At 42.0% G+C, this 21,586-nt stretch overlaps 1 protein-coding gene across 4 annotated transcripts in view; it reads left to right on the top strand.

The window, feature by feature from the left end:
• The window catches only part of DYNC1I1 (dynein cytoplasmic 1 intermediate chain 1), a gene marked incomplete at both ends in the record, with an annotated part of 166,120 nt that overhangs the window by 76,899 nt on the left and 67,635 nt on the right, over positions 1–21,586 (top strand). For all 4 annotated transcript variants that reach the window (XM_079538690.1, XM_079538688.1, XM_079538689.1 and 1 more), the window contains 4 exons: positions 5,556–5,645; positions 13,375–13,537; positions 14,566–14,665; positions 19,140–19,265. In XM_079538690.1, coding sequence (XP_079394816.1) covers positions 5,556–5,645; positions 13,375–13,537; positions 14,566–14,665; positions 19,140–19,265 — 479 coding nt within the window. The remainder of the gene's footprint in view (positions 1–5,555; positions 5,646–13,374; positions 13,538–14,565; positions 14,666–19,139; positions 19,266–21,586) is intronic.

The following is a 21,586-nucleotide window of genomic DNA, read 5'->3' as shown; positions in this document are numbered from 1 at the left end:
GCTTCTTGTGAAGACACTTGATTTTATTGAATGTCTCATATTCACAACCAAGCCCTCTCATGCACTGAGGGAGTACTGATGCTGATGTAAAGCCCCATATAATAACCTGCTGACTTCTCATGTATCTGTGACTTAGACAATAGAATATATGATTGTGGTGCTAACTTAATTGCTATTTTGAAGATATACCTTTAGTAAAAGTCTTGTTTTTAAAAACAGAGCTATCACTCTAATTCAGTATATCTGTCAATACTTAAAACCATGAACAGAAGCTGCAACTTCTTAACAATCTCAGAGGTGCAGGTCTGAGGAGATAGAAGTCCTCACTCCAAGAAGAATGCACAGCATGCTTCTTGCTGTTTAAATGGTAGCGCATATATTAACAAAGCAGATGCTTGTAATTACAGAAATTCTGGGGGAGGTTGGGGGGGGGGGAAAGCTGTTTAGTAAACTGTTTGAGTAGAACCTGGACTAACTGCCTAAAAGTGGTAATCCGAAATTCAGGCAACCAACAAAGATAAAATGTGCACCCAAGGAAAACAATATTCATCTCAAGAATTAAACCCATAAGCCAATGTCATATGAAGTCTTAGATGTAATCACTGTATTCTAGCTTGCCTTGAACGTGCCTAGTATGTTTTTATAAGCTGTAAAAATAAATACAGTGATTTAAAATACTGGAAAGCCCAAGCAGTGATGAATCCAGCTCTGTATAAATGCGAGGCATGACTTCCTGAGATATCTGTGCTCTCTGTGAACATTTGGCCCAGTTCAGCACATCTGAGCTTTTCCTCTGCAGGTGCCAGTGAGTTAGCCACATGTTTGCAGGGCTTCCCCCTCCTTTTTATGGGGCTGCAAAATGGTGTTCCATCCTTGCGGAAGCCAAGCAAAAGACCAGACTCACTGAAGCTAGGCAGCATTTGAAAACTAGTAGTTTACAGGCAGATTAAACAAAACTAGGTTTGTAGAGAGAAGTCACACTTTCTTATTAGAGCAGCTTCTATAGGTGGGAAAAACGTAAAGCTTTTAGACATGTGAGACCAACTTCTGGCCTGTAACAGAAGCAAGAATGTTCAAAGCTAAGTACAAGTTGAAAACAATTGCTCTGTTTTTACTTCATTATGTTAAACAGAGCACTGTTAGGACTAACTGGCCAGCTCCTAGAGCCCAGAGAGTCATCAGGCTCTGAGTTAGGAAAAAACGGTATTTGGTCCAGTGATGTCGGTCTGTATTAAACCCACATATGGCTCCACCAGTTTCAGCAGGCAAACATTTTGTTTAACCGAAGCACTTAGTGATCATTTTGATTGAGAAATGGTTTATTTACAGTAAAAGGCAGGGTGGCCTTAGTGGGTAGGATTCTAAGCTGAAACTCTGAAGTCAGCCTTTCCTCTCCACCCAGCTGTTGGTCGACTGAGCGATCTACAGAGAGAGTGGGTCTATGCGTCAGCCTCAGCATAGTAAATGGGGATAATAAACTGGTCTCCTTGCAGAGTCCTTTGAGATCTACAAAGAAGTGTTACACAGCAGCCATACACTTCTTCATTACTAGCTCTTTTTCATGTGGTTCCTTTAATAGACATTTGGGTTCTGATTTAGATCATCTGAACAGAGTGTAGCACTACTGGTCTAAGTAGCAGCTCTGTTTGCCAAATATGACTGGGAGACTCTTACTACTGCTATGTAAGCTGTTGAAAAGTCATTTCTCTGAACTTCCCCACGTCATATATGCTCTTACGCAGGGAAAGGCTATTTGTATTCAGGAACAACAGAGCTGTCATCACCTCCCTGCACATTTTCTGCTGTGGCATATACAGGCTAACTGGTGTATGTGGAAACAGATAAGCATGTAGACACTCACAGGCTCCTCAGTAAATGTACGCTCACTGTAATCTTTCTCTCATTAAGTAAAAGAGAGGAAAATGAATGCCAAAGCTTTTCCCATTCTGTGAAGTATATGAATGTGCACAGTCATTTGCACATATGTCTGACTATCCTTATGCACAGTCACAAATGTATGTACTATGAACATGTACAAACGTGCATACATCAACATTATATAGTGAATGATATATGTAAAAAAGCAATGGCAAATAAACATTCAGGTTGCAAAGCCAAGTAACATTGAATGTTCTAGAAGGCAGGTTTCCTGGGCATCCTTAGTTAGCCCTTTTGAATGTCTGTGATGATACGGTTTTTATTATATGATAACACATGATGATTTTTTTCCTTTCTGTTTCTGCCAATCAGTGAGAAGTCAGTTTTTTAACATTTCTAGTTCTTGTTTTCTTCCACTCAGTGTTCTGGCCTCAGATCTCATGTCCAAATGTTACACTGAACACAGAGAACATTGATTGCCTTCCAACATTTGTTTCTCTAGTGCACCCTGTACAGTATTACCGTAGTCATGCAAAAGTGCTGAAGCACAGAGAGAAGGGGCAAAAATGTCTGAATGACAACAATTAGTCAAAACAGAAAGTGAGAGATCTGGAAGTTGTGCATGCATAGCATTTCCATAGCACTTTCCATTCAAAGCACAGGCTCACTTGACTTCAGCTTCCCTTCATTTCAGACCCACGTGTCTCCTGTGAGCACCCAGAAAATGAGGCCAAGCACTGAAGAGGGAGGAAATTCCAGAATGATGTCATCATGCCTACACGTGGGGAGCTAATCGTGCCCAGGCAATCCAAATTCTGGCATTGCTAGCATTTTAGCACTTGGCTCACAACCATATCATTCTTTTAGCTGAATTTTTTCTTTTGAATATGCATACATTTCTCCATAAATAAATAAGGACATCTGAACTGTATCAAACCTGCTATAAGCTCTTGCACAGACTTCCCAGTAAAACTAATATATTGATGTGTGTGCTTTTGGACAAAAAGGCATGGCGTGTGTTGTAATAACCTTTGGTTCTTCTTCCTGCTGCAATTAGATCTGGGGAAATCTAGGGAAACTTGGTTTAGATTGTTCCCAGAAGGGGAAGGAAGGGGAGTAATGGAGATCTACCTTAATAGGTGCTGAAGTATCACTACAGCCCCTGCTCCAGCTGTGCCATAGTCTTTAGTCCTCAGCTTTAGAAGTAGGAACAGCAATAGACAGGCAAACAATTTTGCACACAAAATCGGGGAGGTCAAGGACTTCTGCGGGACAGGAATATATTTACTTCATTACAGTCTGAAAACTTGCTACAAAAGAGATTCTCGGGTTTCGCATTAGTGACATTGTCCCTATGCATTAGCAAGTTACAAGGCAAGTGTTGAAAAGCATAGCATGCTGCCTTAAAAATCACACGATTTTCAGTTAAGTCTTAGGGTTTTTTTGTTGTTTGCTTTCTGCATGTTTTCTCAAACCATTCACCTTTTGAAACTTCCCTGTGCAAGCAGACAGGTTGGAAACAGGTTAAAAATGGAAGCTGAAATCCATATATAAACAATTAGCCCCAAGAGCTGGTGCTCTAAGGAATGAAAACTTGTAAAGCAGGACTCACAAAACTCCTGTGGGAGTTGGCTTCATTAGGTATCTACCATAAGTGTGTCTGTATGCATGTATCTGTACACTGTTCTGATCCTATCTGTGTGCATGTGTACCTGAGATTAGCACAGTATTCCCTTCTTGCTCTGCTGGTCCCTGCGCTCTCTTCTCACACCTCTCATCTGTTCTTTGAAACTGGGAATGTCCCTCTCTCCTCTGTGCATCCTCATCTCTGCTAGGCTGAGAACAGATGGACCTTTTTACCTCTCTGTGTGTACTCACAGTGAAATACACTCTCCGACCCTCTGCTGGTGCTGTGGGATGCTAGCTGCCTTTCAGACAGTATGCAGAGCAGTGTATATGCTCTGTTGACTTAAATGCCCTGGCTTGCTCACTATAAACTCTTTCAAGGAATAGATAGGGTACCTAGAGAAATATGATTGCCAAGCGAGGCATCAAAGTGAGCGTACGTTCTACCTATTCCTTCCTTTTCTCTGAGCTTTCCATCTTTTCACTAGTGGTAGGGGAAGTGATGGCAGATCTTACGCCAAGATTTCATTATTTTCCCAAAAGAGGAAAGCATACTGCCCGTGCCGAGACACTTCCTTGGTTTTGTGGCTAAGTCATGCTCTGTAGCTGAGATGTCAGCTAGCAGCCAGCACTCTGTAGGCTTCAGGGAGGAGTCTCCAGGTAGGCAGTGATGGGAATAGAATGGTGCCTATTAGGTTATTGAAAACAAAATGCAGCTGTGTGTTACTGTTGGCTGAATGCAACCTGTCAGCAGCAACATCGCTGTGAGAAGCTGGGGCTGATCATAATCAGCCTGCATAGGAGAAGGTGCCGGTAGCCGAGCAGTTTGAGCATCACGACAGCGTCCCTTGCTGCCGCCAGACACATTGCTGGTGTTAGAGCAGTGAGTGGGCCTGCAGAAGGTCGTGTCCTGATGGGCCATATGGTGACAAGTGGGTTGCTCAGAAAGCCCCAAAGGACCTACCACAATTTTGCTGATGGCCGGATGCCTCAGGCCAGGAGAATGTTTTTCTGTCACATAGTGGACCCACCCAGTGCACCAGTATTTACTGTGCCTTGATGGTACGTCTTTGTTCCAGAACCCTTCTCTACACAGCCTAATTGTTAATTACTGCAACTCCCACTTTTAGTATCACCTCTATTGCCAGTGTTAGCAGTTCACTGGATCTGTGTTTGTATCCTCTGGACGATGTGAGTGGGTTGGATGCAGGGCCTGGGCTCTGGAGAGTGTATTGCATTGCTCTAGCTGGAGAGAAGTAAGGAGGTCTTGGTCTATCTTTCCAGCTCTACTGCATTATGTTTTGGTTTGGGCAGTCAGAACTGCTGTAACTTCAGACAGGGATAAAGAAAGGAATGGTTTACCCTTCTGAATAAAACAAGAACACGTGAATGTGGGGAGAGGGAAGAAGGGAGAGAGGCATTTGCATAGGTCAGGAAAGGTCATTAAAACATCTGGCAGTACTAACTGACATGTGTCAAATTTTAGTGTTCATTAAATTTATATTAATGCAAGAATGGCTCTTAAGCTCCAAATGCTGCTTTTGGTTGCTGTGTTCCCCTCGTTGACGGTGATGACTTTTCAGAACTGTGCCATGCTTATTTGCTTACTAGTGGCATCTGACCTGAGGTCAGACTTCTATTTAACCCCTTCCTGTAGGTCAAAAGATAAATTAATCTGCTGAGAATTGAATTGGAAATGAGGTGTCTGGATAACAGGTGTCCCAACTTTGGAATAGCTGCCAGGCTGAAACATGTTTGCATCTGTTCTCATGCCATCTAAGAAGTCATCTCTGAGGTCAAGGAGATATTCAGATGTCATCTGAGATGGGAAGTTGCCACAGGGAGCACAAGTGGCAGGTGCCCGGGGTTAGGGGATTGTCTTGCAGTCTGGGGGTTTGTTTCTGAGAGGGACACTTTGAGTATAGTAAATGTTTTCACTTATGCTTTACCTCTATTTAGTAATAGATTATGATTTTTAAAAAGACAGATATATTATGTCCCTTTCCCCTTAAAGTGGAGAATCTCACAATTTTTTTCATTGCTTTTTTCAGAGGATGAAGATGATGAAGAAATGGTGGAACCAAAAGCACAGGATGACTTGGAGACAGAAAATCAAGACCAGAAGCAAGAAACAAAAGAAGGTACTTTAACAAACAAAAATAATTTTGTTACAGTTTTAAAGGACTTGATCCAGCACGTAGTTATTCCACAGGTACTTCTGTTATAGGGAACAATGCAAGAGTGAAATGGTCACAAGTTCTTTTGATTCAGGGCTTCATTAATTGTATTAAAGCAAAACACTGCATCCCAGTGACCCAGCATAAGATTTCTGCTGTTCAGAAGAAGCAACATGTCCTCATAATTTGGAAACCAGAGATTTTTGGATTCCGGGACTGGTGCTTACTTGTCCTCTGGTTTAAAAAGCCTACTTAAGTGAAAGATTTAAAATGTGAATGCCGGGCATTCCAGCAGCTCCAGAGAGCTGGTTGATCTTCAAAGGTACTTAGAGCCCATAACTGTCTGTCTGCTTGAGAGGGGCAAAATTAAACCTGGTGGGGCCAGGCATCTTCCGGCAGAATGCCATTTCAATGGAAAATGTAGACTGTCAAAATATTTTGTGGGAGTTTTCCCCAGGGAATTTAAGGCCAAAACTGAAGCCAGGCACTCCCAGGTCTTCTGTTTCTTTGGATTGAGACATTCTCAATTGTTACAAGGGACAGAAATTCAGGTTACAGCCTCTTTCTTGTACAAGCCTGTGTTAAAGTGGTTTATGTCAGCACTGGACGCTCTAGATGCTCCTTCTGCCTCCCATTTACTTTGACCCGTTCTAAGAGAAGGATGTGTCTTCCGTATCTGGGAATTTACTGGAGTATTGACTGTTTTGCATGGAATTTGGGAAAAGGTCTGAAATACCAGCAAATTCACTGTGAGAGGAAATCAGTTTCTTGTTCAACATTTCTTAGCTTTTTATTGCCAGGTTTGCTCATTGTACTGTACACCTTATTGAAAGGTAACTTACTTCCACTCACCTAAGTCACTTCATGCTGTAGTGATCATTATCAGGATGATTCTGTGACCTTGGTTTTGTTTTTCACGAGACGGACTCATTATAGAAAAAACGTGGAGTTAGTTTACAGAGAAGCCCATGAAATCACTGACTGTGACTGTGAATAAGCAGAGGGTGCTTCTTTCTCATCCAGGGGAGTCTTCATGACTAATGTCAGTGTCAGAAAAACCAGAATCTGGGGTATAGTGATTGCTTTTTATGGTCCGCATACATGGGAGTGAGCTGCAGCACTGGCCATACTGTTCTGATTATGAACTAATTTTTCTTCCGTCTTAAGAGCATCATGGAAATCATCTGCTCCTAAATCCTACAGTTCCCATTGTTCGTTTGGTTCTTGGAGAAAAGAGAAGGGAAGACCTCACTCCTTCCCCTTCACATCCTTCTGCTTCACACACTGCCCCCAGTCACCACTGGCATGGGCAGAAGAGAGCAGCAGTGACAGCAGAAACAGGAGTCACAGAAGAGTCTGCAGAGACATGAACAAGAGGCACAGCAGTAGAGAAAAAATGACTTTTTCCAAAAATTATCTTTCCTCCTAAAAGTGTGGGGTAAACTTACACATGAGTTCAAGCAATCAGTGGCCTAGCACAGTATCTCTTTTCCTAATGACAACAGGAAGCCATAAAAGCTTATATCACTGCAGTTATGCACTGTCCTTTGTTGCTGAATGGCCCTATATGATTCAGCTAACAATTGATCCCATCCCCATCTATTTCCACATAATAATAATGCTAGCTGAGAGAAAGCATGAATTCCTGTATGAAGAAAAGAAGAAAGAATCTAAATACACCGCAGAATCGATTTGTTCTACTTTTTGCTGGACTTTCAAGCAAGTTCTTTTTATGAACTTTGCTGACCAAGCACCATCTCCAACATCTTCTATTCCTTTCAGTCTTGGGGACACGCTCCCCTTCCCTACCTAGCAGACCATGGGAATGATAGCTGAGCAGAATTAGTTCAGCACCAGTCCCTCACACACAAACTGCAGAATGCAAAAGCAAGGCACAGCTTGTTTAGCAGAACCGGCTCTGTGAGGTGCTAACAATTGACTGAGTTCAAGGAAGAAGAAAAGATGTTCATTGCCTGATAGAAAGTGAACTTGACCCGCAGTATGTGTCATGACAGAGATTAAATAGTGGCATGTTGATAGCTAGCATTAAATGCTGTGAGTCAAATGAAGCAATCATCCCCAGTCGACAGCGAATGGAGTCCCATTTTTATTGTTTGGTGTAGCTCCTTCCCTTTTGGCTTCAGCCCTTTTGCCAACAAATTCCTGTTTTCCTCTCTGTTGTAATCGCCCTTCTCATGTTCTGAGCAACATTCAGAGTTTGAAGCCATCGTTTGTGTTTCATGGAAGTGATTAAAACCATGTTACAAGTCAAACAGGAGTTAAGAACATTTCCTGTCGGTAGTGCACTCTGTGCACCTACTCAGAATTAATAGCTTTTCTGCAAATTAGCACATAATGGGTTAAAAGCATGTTTATGTTGGCATTAAGCACTCTGGCTTCTTTTCCTCTGCAAGGCAAGACAATATTTTGCAAACTTTTTAAAGAATCTCTAATAGATATTATAGTGGCGCCATTCACACTGCTATATAGTAGTTAAGGCTGTGTCAGCACTTCCATTATGAATCCTGTTTTTCAGGGATTTATAACCCAGCCGTAAAAATTTGCTCTGGGCTGAAATTTGGTTTCAGCTCAGGGAGCACATTTTTAACAGATTAAAAAAATCAGCATGGCCTTTTTTGAGTTATAGGAGTGTAAAAAAAAAAAAAAAAAAAAAGCATGGGAGAGGGAAGTGTTCGGAGAGAGAAGCAGACAATTCTTTCGTGATCATAACTCAAAAATAGGTCGGTATGAAAAATAATGATTGGACCCAGTCCCTTTCCCCAAGCCAACGGGACAGGAGTGCTCTATTTTTATAATGGTATTTTAAGAGGAAATGTGATTTTTTTTTTTTCTCTCTGTGGCTTATAGGTTGTTTGATTTAATTCTGCAGACATTTATTACACAGTTAATTTCCTCATCTTTCCTCCGCACTTCCCCAGAGTTGCTCTGCAGGGTTGGGTGGAACAGTGCAGCAGACCCCTGAGCAGGGCAGAGCGCAGTGCTGGACATGTCCCAGTGTTGCTGCAAGGCACACGAGACACCTGCCCATCTGGCATGACCCCTCCATTACCCTGGGGAAGGAGGGCGGGCAGAGCAGTAGACCCACAGAGTAGGGGTGGGAGGTGGGAACCTGACTGCTGAGCTGCTGGAAGCATGTGAAGCCTGACGATCCCACCGTGTTTCTTCCACGTGGCTGCCGGCTGTCACCCATGTCTCACACTGTGCTGGGAAGAGCCAAGTGTGGGATACCTGCCGGGGAACTGGGCTGGGCCTTGCCTGTTCCCAGCCTCTCCTGACCACATAAACAAGAGCCTGGTCCCAAATTGTGGCATCGGGTGGGATGGGGCTTTCCACCACCAGAGAGCTCCGGAGCTCCACCTCAGGCGCCTTTTTGTGTCAGGAGAAACCACATGAACAGCAGGACGGGCTGGGTCTTGAAAGTGGGCCTCAACCTGCATTTATATGAAGCCCTGGATATATCCACAGAAACCAGCATGAAAGGCTGTCAAGGGGGAAGCTGGGATCTGCAGCTTCAAAGACCCACCATGCCTTCCCTGGACGTGGGTACAGGACTGCGTATCTGTGGTGTTCTCATGGTGCAGGTGGGGAGACAGTCCAGCTCTCACCGAACCCAGCATCAGGAGGAGAGAGGCAGGACAGGCTGGTGGCTTGGTCCTGCAGTCTTACTGCTGTGTGTAAGAGCCTGCAATTCCACAGTTTCTCTGCCATCAATCCCACACCTAGGGCAGGGGCATCTGTCTTTTCTGGTAGCTCAGCTCAAGGACACAGGGCGTGCTCAAGGACGCAGACCTTCAAGCCCCTGCAGTGGGTGCAGCCCTGCCCAGCAGAGCTCTGAATTCAAGGCTCCAGACACCGCTTTTCCAGCACTGAAAAATTCCAAATGCGCCTCAAAATCTCCCATTCAGCAATTGCACTGTGCAGGGACTTGTGTTTTAAACCTAATATAAGTAGCACATGGCATCCATCAAACTTGGACATGGCATATATCAAGTCTAACATGAAAGTGAGACACCAGAAAAACAGGAGGCTTGCAAGAAGACAGAGACCAAGAGCTGCAGAGAGCTGCTCAGCACCTCGCAGTTCTCACACCTTACATTTTTGCTGCGCTCAGTAGTCAGCACATCTGAAGTCTGCATGGATTTAAATGTGCACTGAAAGAAATAACGCAGCTCTTAAAAGAGTTTTGCTAATCTCCTTCTGTCTCTCGTTATATCTCTGTTCTCATAATGAGGCTGCTTCCTGCTGTACTGTTTTTATTAGTTCACCCTTTCTTTCATTCCCTTATGCTTGCTGGTCTTATTTTCTTTTTTGCTTTTAATGGATTTCACTTATTTTGCCAGGTTTTTACAATTGCTTACATTGCAGAAGAATATTCTACTATTGAGCTTATTTAAATATGGGTCTTTCTCTGGTTTTTAAATATCTTCTTGGTTCCCTCGCAAGACTCAAACCATCTTTTATAAATACTTCTGAATTTGATTCTGCACTGTTATCACAACTCTTTGTTTACCACTGTCCTGCTACTGTCAGATAAGTACAAGACTGGAGCATTTTTTACTTAGCAATGTAGGGAAACGCTTTTGTATCAGCTTTTTTTTCCAAGTGGGGGGCTTCCTTTTTGGTAGCATTCATTGCTCTTCAGGCAATGAGCGTGTAACTTCCAGCACTGGGAAACAAAGCGTCGTGCTGGGCTTTGTTAGACGGGGCGGGTTAGATGTGGTGTGTTTGGTTTTAACTCCAGGCAGAGAAGATACTTGATAGAAAATGCTGAATTCTTCCCTAGAATTTCAGGAGATACTGTCGCATCACATAGGTCTCTGTAACAAAACAAAACAAGAAGTACTTTGATCAGCTACTTATGTTTCTCGTAGTTTTCCTTGAAGAGAGTCTGTGTCTCTTGAAAGCTGAGATCAAAGTAACCGAAAGCCTCCAGATAGGAAGAGAAATTGCAGAAAATTACATAGATTCTTTTTATTTTATTCAGGGTAATGGACAGACAGGAACAAGGAGAAAATGGAAGCAGCTCTGTAAGATAAATGGTTAGAAAATCTTTAGAAAATCTTCATATTTGAGAGAACAAGCTTGTATGGTGTGTTTTTTTTGTTTTGTTTTGTTTTGTTTCTTGCTTCTACTCCATGTATTCACAGTAGTTCAGAAATGTTTTATAGTGGAAAAAGTAAAGATGTTAACATTCTTGCAAGGAGAGATTGCCTCAAATAAAACTTCAGAGGCAGACGAATGAAAGAAGAAAATAAGGTTAAAATATGAAGCTTAATATCGCCAGGGGGCATCTGGTGTGTCAGTCGGGTGGATGAGGTAAGCTGATTTATGCCCTACAAACTTTAGCCAAGGTGTTTCTGATGCCGAAGAGGGTTTAATAAATAGACTGCTGGCCTCCCACAGATCGCTGCTAACTGCAAGGGAGATTTTGCTGAGGTAGAACTGCAATCATTTGTGTCTCCATTGCTTGTGAACACCCCACAGCTCCCAGGCTGTTTAGTTTTTGCTTATCTCCTTTCTGTTGATCTTTTGTTGTATTTTCTTTGTCAGTCCACGTCGGCAAATGACCAAATAATAAATTTATATCTCCAACCTGTACAGACTATTTGATTTAGTGAATAATCTTCAGCACTTGGAGCAGTTTAAAATGAGTTTTCTAGTTGCATTTGCAGTTATTTGCTCCCCCTTTAAGCCGTTTTGCTGCACTGTCATGCTTGTTGCCTTTGATTCTCGGAAAGCGATGCTTTAGTGGTGACAGTGGGATATTCCCTCATTACAGGCTTCCTTGCCAGATCAGTTCCCCTAGTGCCAAGTATTATTTGGTAGTGGATGCTGCAGTAGATCAACCTGTACTTTTTGCTACTCATTCTCTTTTTTCACATGCATTGCTTCTGTCTAAAGCACTTAGAGGCAAATTGTGCTCCCGCCTTGGTAATAGTTGCTCTGCTGTGCAGGGGGACTGTGCAAGGAACAGAGATTGTCCCTGGATGTGTGGAGCTCTGCAGGGACCACAAACCTGGTGGCAGGAGGCAGAGGGCCGAGGCCATAGGAGACCATCGGGGCTCAAGTTTTAACTTCTTCGCTGCTTCATCTCCTGAGTGCGAAATTGCTTCTCTACCTTTCATATTTTTCTTTCCCTCTATATTTAGACTGAGATTTTGTCTTCTAGAGCAAAAGCTTTGAGCAGGTTAGGCAAACCTAATTGTGATGATAACAGCCTCTCCTGAGCACAGAGAGTGCTCTAAAAGCAAATACTTTGCAAATCGGGAAGCTGAGCACTGCACAATTGCTGGCCATGGTGTTTCCCCTGCTTTCTGTGCCTCCAGATCCATCCTTGCCCCAGGGGCTGGTGGTGGAGTTGTATCCAGGCAAACACCTGCAAATGCCTCTTTGGACAGCTGTCAGCAAAAAACCCAGCATGAGCCATGGGGCATGGACTGGTGAGCAAGGGCTACGTCCCTTTCTGTAACTCTGCAATAAAGCTGTCTGTTTGTGTCCATAATCATGAATTTGGAACAGTGTTCTCTGTTAGCATAACTCCTGTGGTGCCAACAGAGCTTTCCAAGCTGGGAATTTGACACAGTTGCAAAGTTGGTTTGGTGTAACTATACAGATGCTAATGGCATTTTTTGAAATATAAGTGATTCTGAAATACAACTAAAATGCTTGTTTAAAATCACATGCTGGCAAAGGCATAACTGACACAAAACTTTGCTATATTATCACTATGACCCTGCTGGTGTAATTGAGAACAGAATTTTGCACCGCAGCAATAACAGCATCCAACTTTCTTTCCTTAAATGCTCACATTTTAACTGTAATTTACCAACAGGTCATTAAACTGACAGAGAAGTGAAACTGGTGCTTCCTGAAATTTTCAGATGAAGGGTCATGCTGGGAATACCCTTCTGAAATGAAAGAGTTGGTATCTCTGCCAAAAGGAAAGGAGCAGCTCCATGTTCCAGGGACCAGGCTGTCCTGCCTGAGGTGACTCCCACCTGTCCCAGGCAGCCCTGGACAAACAGTGTCCACAGTGTATTTGTTGCTCTGACTCTTAGGATTGCCTTGCAGGGAATAAATATGCCTGAGAGAAAATGGAGTTTGGTCAGTCACTCTAGATTTTGCTGCCTCAGAAAGCGTCTTCAGTTATTTACTTCACTGCTTCACAAAAGCCCGAAGACAAAATTTATCAGTGATACCAAGAAGAAATTGGAAGAAGGGAAGGGAGAGATTATGAGAGCCCTTTTAATACAAAGAACTGTACTATAAGTTGAGCAGATTATTTTATCTTTGGCTCCTCTGACAGATCCCCTGTTACATAAGTGTTCTGCTTTTTCAAGCTAGGTATTGCGTAAATGTCAGTCAGAGCAATTTCCTGAAATAGGAACACTGTGTTTATTTTATCTGAGGCTTAAAGTATTTTCCATTGCAGAATAATAAATATGTAAGATATAGGATCTCTTCTATGTAAGTGCTACTTTCTGGTAACACACAGGAGCATGTTTAGATGTGCTAAAGAATTCGTAGTCATGATTTTAAGAGTAGAGCTTTGATTTTTGCCCTGATGGTGCTACAGCAAGCTTTCATGTCTAAAGAAACTCAGTGAAGATGTTGATTCATTTGGAAAGGAGTGAAATGTCATACTTTTAACTGCATCTTTTAATTTTCCAAGCTCCTCCCAGAGAATTGACAGAAGAAGAAAAACAGCAAGTTCTCCATTCAGAAGAATTCCTGATATTTTTTGACCGGACAATACGTGTAATTGAGCGAGCTTTGGCTGAAGATTCAGACATATTCTTTGACTACAGTGGCAGAGACGTAGAAGAGAAAGATGGGTCAGTTTTGATTTGGTTACTTTTGTATAATAAGCTTATATAAAGAATACCAATGCCATTGGTATTCATTGGAAGCATTAATTTTGAAACTAAACTAAATACTTATATAGTTAAGAAAGGGTTAAAACCTCCCCTTGAAGTCTTGGGTGAGTTTATTAGTCTGAATTATTTTGTAAAAAAGTTTCATACCTCATTGCTGTTTTTCTTGTTTTTTTTTTTCCTTTAAAGTATTACCCAGATTGTTGTTGTTTTTTCAGTTTTTGGATGAGAGAATCATTGAATAATAACTGAAACATAGAAACGTACACACAGATATGTAGATGTGCATGAGTACTTTAAGAGGCATACATCTGTATGCTTCAATCCTGGTATTTCTGCAGACACTCCTGCCTCGGTAACAGATTGCACTGTGCTGTGCACTGTGTGGCTGAAAATCACAGTCTCCCAAAGTATCTGCAATCTAAACACATAAGACAAAAGGTGGCACACTGCATGTTCAGCAATGGATAAGGAGTGCAAGAAGCAATGCTTGCTAATGTGACAGGAAGTATTTAGGTTTCAGTGGCTGTGTATCCAGCACTGAGCTTCAGCCAGTCACAGTGGTGCCAGAAGGCATCTGCCATCTCTATGACTGGGAGGAGATACTGTAATTTGAAGATTTTGGGAGTCAAAAAGAAGAGAGATTTGGTCGTAGCTTGGACATGAAGGTTCAGAAAAGGAGATGCTGAATGCCAGGATCAGACCTGGTCTTGAGAGAAAGGTGGTAGGGCGTCCCAAAAAGAGCCAACTAGAGAAGGCAGGAAGGCAGTGGAAATTAAGAAATCTGGTTGGGTGAAATATGTATAAAATTTGTTCCATGGTGCAAAATCTAAGTCTAGACTCTTTCAAGACTGTTGGTGAAAGCAATTAACTCAAGGTGGCAAACTGTTCCAGAGGTCTGAGAAAAAGTAGTTGGAAACTTCTGCACTGATTTTAAAAGCATTTGAACTCTGTTACTTCAAGAAGTGTCACTTTGTTTGAATTCACAGAGATGTTCAAGCAGGAGCCAACCTTTCTTTTAACCGTCAGTTCTACGATGAGCACTGGTCAAAGCATCGTGTTGTCACCTGTATGGATTGGTCTCTGCAGGTAAGATGTGAAGCTGGAAGATACACTTCTGTATGACTTCCAACTTCTCCCTAAAAAATATGGCCCGTATAATTTTTATAGAATGAGTAAATGAGTGTTTCTCCATAATGCAGATTAGCAGGCACCAGTGAATTTGTCAATTTATTTTTTCCTATATATGCTGCTTGATCTTCAAAGTCAGGATTCTGTATTAAAACTATAGGTTAAAAAACCTACCTACTCCCCTTTTTTTCTCCCCTCTCTAGTCCTTCATCACATGGAATTCCTTTTAGGACAAAAGCATTAAAATTATATTAATGAAAAATAACAAAATAATTAACATTTCATTTTAATGAGCAGTTATAAATAATAATATGGAATCATTCTATATATTAAAATGGAAACAAGAATACAAAAAATTTTTTGTTATTTTTTATTTTTATTTTTTTAATGTTCTAAAACTCAAAGTTTAAAAGTGTCTAAGCAATTTGAAAAGATCAAAAAGAGGTCTTTCTGAAAATTTTGGGTCTTCTCTTCAAGTTGTGAAAGAGGAGACTGCAGTTGCCCAGGGCACATGCTAAAGTAATATGCCTGGAAGGTATCCAAGATATGTGCACCACAAAGCACTGTCATATTGCAAACTAAAACTGGTGGGAGAGCTGCTTCAGCTTCCCCAAACCAATACAGCCACATCAGCAGGGCAAAGAAACCAGGTTAATTAGTTACTCTTTTGGAGAGCTGGGATTAGTCTGTACACATCATCACAGGTCCTGTCAAATTTTTTGGTCCCAGTTTCACTCCAACTGCCCTCATCCTCTATGCTTCAGCTCCTTTTAGCCTGATCCTAAGTGTCAGCCTGGAGTGGAGAAAAGCAGCCGGTTTTCTTGGGGAGGGAACCAGAGTCTGCTTCAGGGTCCATGGTACAGATATAATGAAATTGCTCCAGGAGGACATAGAGTTGTTCCTGTGGTGTGTTTTTACGGGGGGAGAGGATAAGTAGCACAAGGCACGGTGGTTCTTGTATCCCAGCCTATTGCCTTTCCCTCAAAATGGCCACAGGGCCGCTTCCATCACTGTGGATGCTTCTCCAGGAGAGTGGCATATGCTGCACGAAGGCCATGCAGGCCTGACTGGGGCTAGGGCTGTGCTCACAGCAGCCCACTGCAACCTGCTCCATGTGTGCAAAGGCTGCTTCTGACACCCACCTCATGCCCTGTGTGCAAAATGAAGGATTTATCCCTTTGCTATTGTACAAAATGTCAGCTTAAGAGCAGGTACGCACTGGTGTGATGTGGGTGGCCTATAAGCACATATGGATTTCCACAGGAATCAAATATAAGCCTGAGGAAACACTTATCTTAGGTTGTTCACTTGTTCAGGGGCTGGAAATTACATGGAATTCTTATCTGATATTTTCCTAACAGGCAGCTCTGACTGTATTCCCAGGGCAGCAAGAAAAAAAAGCCGCCTCAGAAGAGCACTGCCAAATGTAATTGCTCAGCCCCTGGGGCGCACAGACATGTTCTGCTTCCCACCTCTTTGTTCCAGGGTGGCCCCTCCTGCCTTCCCCTATGTTAACTCCTCACGCTCAGCTCCCTGTCACCCTACTTCTGTGCTTCTGGGCTTCTGTGTGCTGAGGCTCCTCCACGCTGTCTGTGGCCTGGGAGGAGGCACCAGGTCTCGCTGACTTGCCCCGAGGTGTGCATTGCGGCTGGGGCTGGAGACAGCTGGAGACCTTTCACCTGACCACTAGCTCTGCTTCTCACACACACTGCAGGCCATGGTGGTGTCCAGTGTGCCAAAGGACAGCTCAAATAGTCATGAGAACTGCGGAGTACGTTGCTCAATGTTCGGTGATAGAAGTGTTGCTGCAAAACATCCTGGGGGTGAATAAAAGCTTAATCAAACAAAGGGACTTCATGCATTGATGAAACAAGTTATTCTGTTCCTAGTCACATGTAAAATACGGTCCTAAACGTGTAATCATTCATACCACCAGCTCCGTGATTTTCTTTGGAGCAAGGGGAAGATTGACTCTATCCTTCATCAAAGAACTGAGGGAAAAGCCCAGAAGAGTGAGTGTAAACAGAGCATGGGATCACCTTGCTTTGTCTGTGAGGAGGTAACAACTTGCCCAAAGCCAAGAAAGCTACAGCTGCAGGGTTACTGCTGTGTCCTCTTGACTCTCAGGCTGCAGCCCTGAATGCTTTTTCACACTGCAGCATTTCCATGGGGGAATTTCCTGGGACAGATGGATGCCCAGTGAGGACTGAACAGCCGTAAATGCAAGTTGATGGAACAGTCCGATGGATTTATGGTGGTGCATTTGGCTCTATTCTTGCAGAATCAAAAAGTCTCTTCTTGGCACTGCTCATCTGGATGTGACTCTGGTGTGTATGCAAACCTGAAACTGTATTTCCAGACTGTTGCATAAACTTTGATTGCAAAACCTACGTATAGACCAGCAAGGCTTGAGTCAGTGTTTGTTTATGGCCAGATGCACTGTCAACCAGAACATGCTCACTAACCTCTCCAGAAGCATGTACAAACCCTGTACTGGTACCTGTGACTGTTCATGTCCTGTCTCCTACTGGTGAAGAGCTTGGCGATTCTGCCTGCTGAGGTAACTGCCCCTTCAATAGCATGGGCTCAGCCGCTGGCCCAAATGATACCTGACCTGTTTGGTAAAAATGAGACATGCTGGCAAAAGCCTTTTGCACGTGCTGCTTCCTTGGACCCAGGCCAATATGGGATGAGAAGGTTCAAAGGAGAAGCTAAACTCACTGTTCAGCAGTGGTTATAATCTCTGTCATGAGAGAGAAAAGAGAGATCTCAGAAGAGCAGAGAAAGGCAAGCTGGTGCAGCTGCGTCCCTAGAGGCTGTGTGGGATCAAACCACATTTGGATGTCTGAGTTTTGGAGGAGGAAGAAGAGGTAGTTGCTCTGGTGCATGTTCTAAGTCTCATAGAAGAGGTTTGGGTGCCCTTACAAGCAGTGCCACCAGCCAGGCTCTGGTGGAACATAGGTGCCCCCATCATCAGAGCCACCTTCATCCTAAAAGGGGAAGGGGCAGCTGTGGTGGCCACACACCACTGTAGGTCCTTCCACCCATGGTTCCAGGATCTGACTCAGATCTCTTACGTGGAATGATGGTTTGAATAGAACAGTCATCAGCTCCATGATGTATTATCCATGGAAATGTACCCAAAGTGGGAAAGAAGAGTTGCTGATGACAAAAGTTACAGCAGTATGCATTATTTCTTCCAAATGGATTTTGAGATCAGAGGGCATCAAGCCACACTAGTAATGATAGAAAAGAGTGCTTGTAATTTTTAAAATGCCTGGTGTGGACCGAATTCATAGCTCCCAGCAGCATCACTGGCAGTTCCTTTGTCCCGCTTCCTTTATATCTACCAGCTGTGCTCTTCCCCTATGAAGTGGTGAATGGTTTGGCAGGAACTTACCTGGGAAAGACAGTGACAATGACTTGCAATTATCATTGGGAAATTTTGAGGGAAAGCATTCCTACTTTACAAGAGGAGGATGTGGGTCCAACAAACTGGGGCTGCCAGATCATTGGTCTGCCAGAATCTGTGTGTTCTTCTCCAGATGTGCCATAAGGTCTGTTACCCTACCTGGACTATTCAGAGGGAAGGACAGGGGTTACAGAGGCGCTGGGTGTCAGAAATACAGGAAATATATGATATTATATATAGGTATGCATATATATATATATATATATACACACACACATACAGGGCAAGTGCATATGTGTGTGGTGCATATCTACTTATATACATCAGTGGATAGTGCATACAGTAGAAAATATGAGTCTGTTTCAGAGTGCTCTCTGGAATAGTCTTACTGAGTCAGTGGAATTGGATGTCACCCTGAGCTTTAACAGATGACCTCACTGTCTTGCAAAAGTGAGCAAAATTTGTTTGCTATTCGAATAATTTGAAAGAGCTTTCAAGTTGTTTCTATGTATAAGTGAATAGGAAGAGTGCATACTGAAATTAGAAGGAATAGTTTTCTGAGATGTTGAGGAATTGTTAGTTTCAAAAATAAGTGCTATCCTCACACTGATTTTACTATCAAAATCAATTAAGGCGATGATTCTGAAGAAATGGTTAAGCAAATACATTATAATTGCTCAAACTTTGAGATTTTTCCTTTCAACTATATTCCTTGCTTTACTTCTCTTTATGAATATCCTGTTAGTTGTCTTTTCTGAGAATTATATGCAGAAAATAACATTGCCTTTGCGATATGTGAGAGTAATCGATGCAGAGCAAGGAGCAGGGGCTTTAAGGACATCAGGGGCAAGTAAAATATAAAACCAAAATGTAGCTAAATACTGTGGTTGAACTAGCATGTATTATAATTAAAACCAGATATTCCATATGTAGAATGAGATTATTTCTCTCTCATCTGATTTCTCATGCCTTCTTCATCATCCAGTTTATTTCATTCTCTTTTTTTTCTTTTTTTCCTAGTACCCTGAGTTGATGGTTGCATCTTATAACAATAATGAAGATGCTCCACATGAGCCTGATGGGGTAGCCCTGGTATGGAATATGAAGTTCAAGAAAACCACACCAGAATATGTTTTCCATTGTCAGGTAAGACAGAGGAAGCCATTAATTTCATGGTAGACAAAACAGAGTTTACTACATGATGCATCTGCTCGGTGTTTATATGAAGAAGTTGAGGTTAAAAATAAGCATTTTTGGAAAAAGTACAAGCAGCAGTTGAATGTTTTGAGAAGGAATCCAGCCTTCTTGAACAATACTGCTTGTCAGGGACTGCGTGTCATTCTTGGTCTATTTAAAACAGTTCCTAAGAGATTTAGTTTGTAAAGCCCTTGCACTTATGAAGTAACTGTGGTGTACCACTTCCTCATCCAAACAGCAACATATGCTTTCCCACCCACGTTAGCTTCCTCGCATCCTCTGCACTCCAAGCTGCCTACCCTTGCCTTGGCTGTGCTCAATATCATGTTCTGCCTTTAAAATTCTTAAGTACGCTGTGCATTTCTGGGCATGCGTCTTACAGCTTGATAAAAGCTTTCTTGATTACAAGGATTACTCCACCAATTTCCATTTGACGGTCCCTTATGCTAGCTAACCAGTATTTCACTTTACTCAACGCTACTTCATGACCCGCTGTTTTGGAAGTCTATGAGCAATTAAAAAATAGCTGGATGTTTTATTTCCATAGGTCTATTTACTCTTCTTTTGCCACTGCTTTTCTGTGTGAAGTGGCACAGCCTCATATTGACAGAAATGTCAATTGACATTGGCTCTCTCTCCATTAAACTGTCCAAATTGTGGAACAGGACTTGGGCCAAATTTCCAACCTCGTTATTAATATCCTTTTGTGGTAATTAAATACAGGACAGTGGTGTTCAGAAAGCCATATGGAAAAGTTTCAGCAAGTAAAACTTAACAATCAGAGATTAGTAAAATGCAGATTATTCTGCGGTAAAAATTGTTTTTCTTGGAAGGATATGTATTACCTGGCTAATTGTGTAAGCTAAGTGTCATTTTACATTCGAGGACCAAACATCTTTTTGAACTAAGTTTCTGTTTGGACTTGGGTACATTATCAGATGTAGCATAGTGGGAGGGAGTTGCTGGAATTGAAGTTAGAGCTTCAACCCGATTAAGTAACCTTTAATTCTGGGCATGTTTTTCTAATTTGCTATACTGAAAAACAACTTCACAAGGAGTTCAGGCCTGCTCAGAAAATATGCCATACAGATTTATATGTATGTATTTGTATGTCTGTGTGTGTGTGTGTGTGTATTACCTTTGAAATGAAAACTTGCATTTTTCTGGATATCGTATTCAGCAGACTGATGTGTTCTTTCAGAACGCTTGAGATCTTAGCTTAGATCCTGTACTCAAATTCTCCTAGGATGTACAGGCAGCTTGATGTTTTAAACAAAATATTCAAGAGAAGAGACTGCCCATTACAGTTTTGGGAAGAATAATCTTTGAACTAGGCTGATTTTGTGAGTTAATTGCTAGATTCAGAGTAGACCTACTGAGTGCACAAAGGAGAGATTGATTAGAGGCATAACAATGGTCTGTTAAAAAATGTGTATAGTTTTAAAAGTCAGTACTTGTAAGTAAGGGGAGGTATGACTCAATAATTTGAAAGCACTGAGACAGGCTATATTTTCCATTAGAAAAACATACGTAGGCAAAGTAATTGCTGAAGATTGGCCTGGGTGGGCTACTGTCTAATTCCCCCATTAAGTTGCATGTTTCACTTTTTAGCATGGGAGCCTTAAAGCCTGTGTACTTTGAGAAACACATGTGGTACTGTGCTTTCACATACATCCTGGATTAATCATATTTCAGTGAAATTAAATTTCACATGCAATGCATTTCACAATGCAAATTTCACATGCAGCTCTTGTATTTGTGGAAAATATTAATTTTCTTGGTCAAACTGTCCGTAGATAATTTGCATTATGCATTTGTTAGGAGTTGGAATCATGTTTGAATCACCATAATTAGGCTTCTGACATGTGGAATATCCTTTGCATCTCACATTGGACAAGGAGACCCACATTATATAAAGAGGGAAGCAAGAAGTATAAGACTTGTCTCTTGTACTGAGTCTTGTGCTAATTGAGATGGAAGATAAGAAAAAATATTTTCTTACCTCAAAGTCTGGAATTCAGTTATTCAGTAGCCCCATAACATTTATATTACTATTTTGCAAAAGAAACATTCCCTGATTCAGTCATTTATCTAGGTTTTCTGTGAGAATGCTCAATTTTTCTTCAGCAACACATGGCCTTATAACAGTCCATCCTGGCAGCTAGAGATGAACACACCTTGGGTTAGCAAGATATGACACACATACATCACTTTGAGCTTATTTTCCCAGTAGATCTCTATTTACTTTTCCAAAGAGTTTCTATTGAAAC

This window comes from Tetrao urogallus (assembly GCF_951394365.1).
Source record: "Tetrao urogallus genome assembly, chromosome: 7".
Taxonomy (NCBI): Eukaryota; Metazoa; Chordata; class Aves; order Galliformes; family Phasianidae; genus Tetrao; species Tetrao urogallus.
The sequence above is the reverse complement of the archived record's forward strand: the minus strand, read 5'-3'. Positions and strand labels throughout refer to the sequence as shown.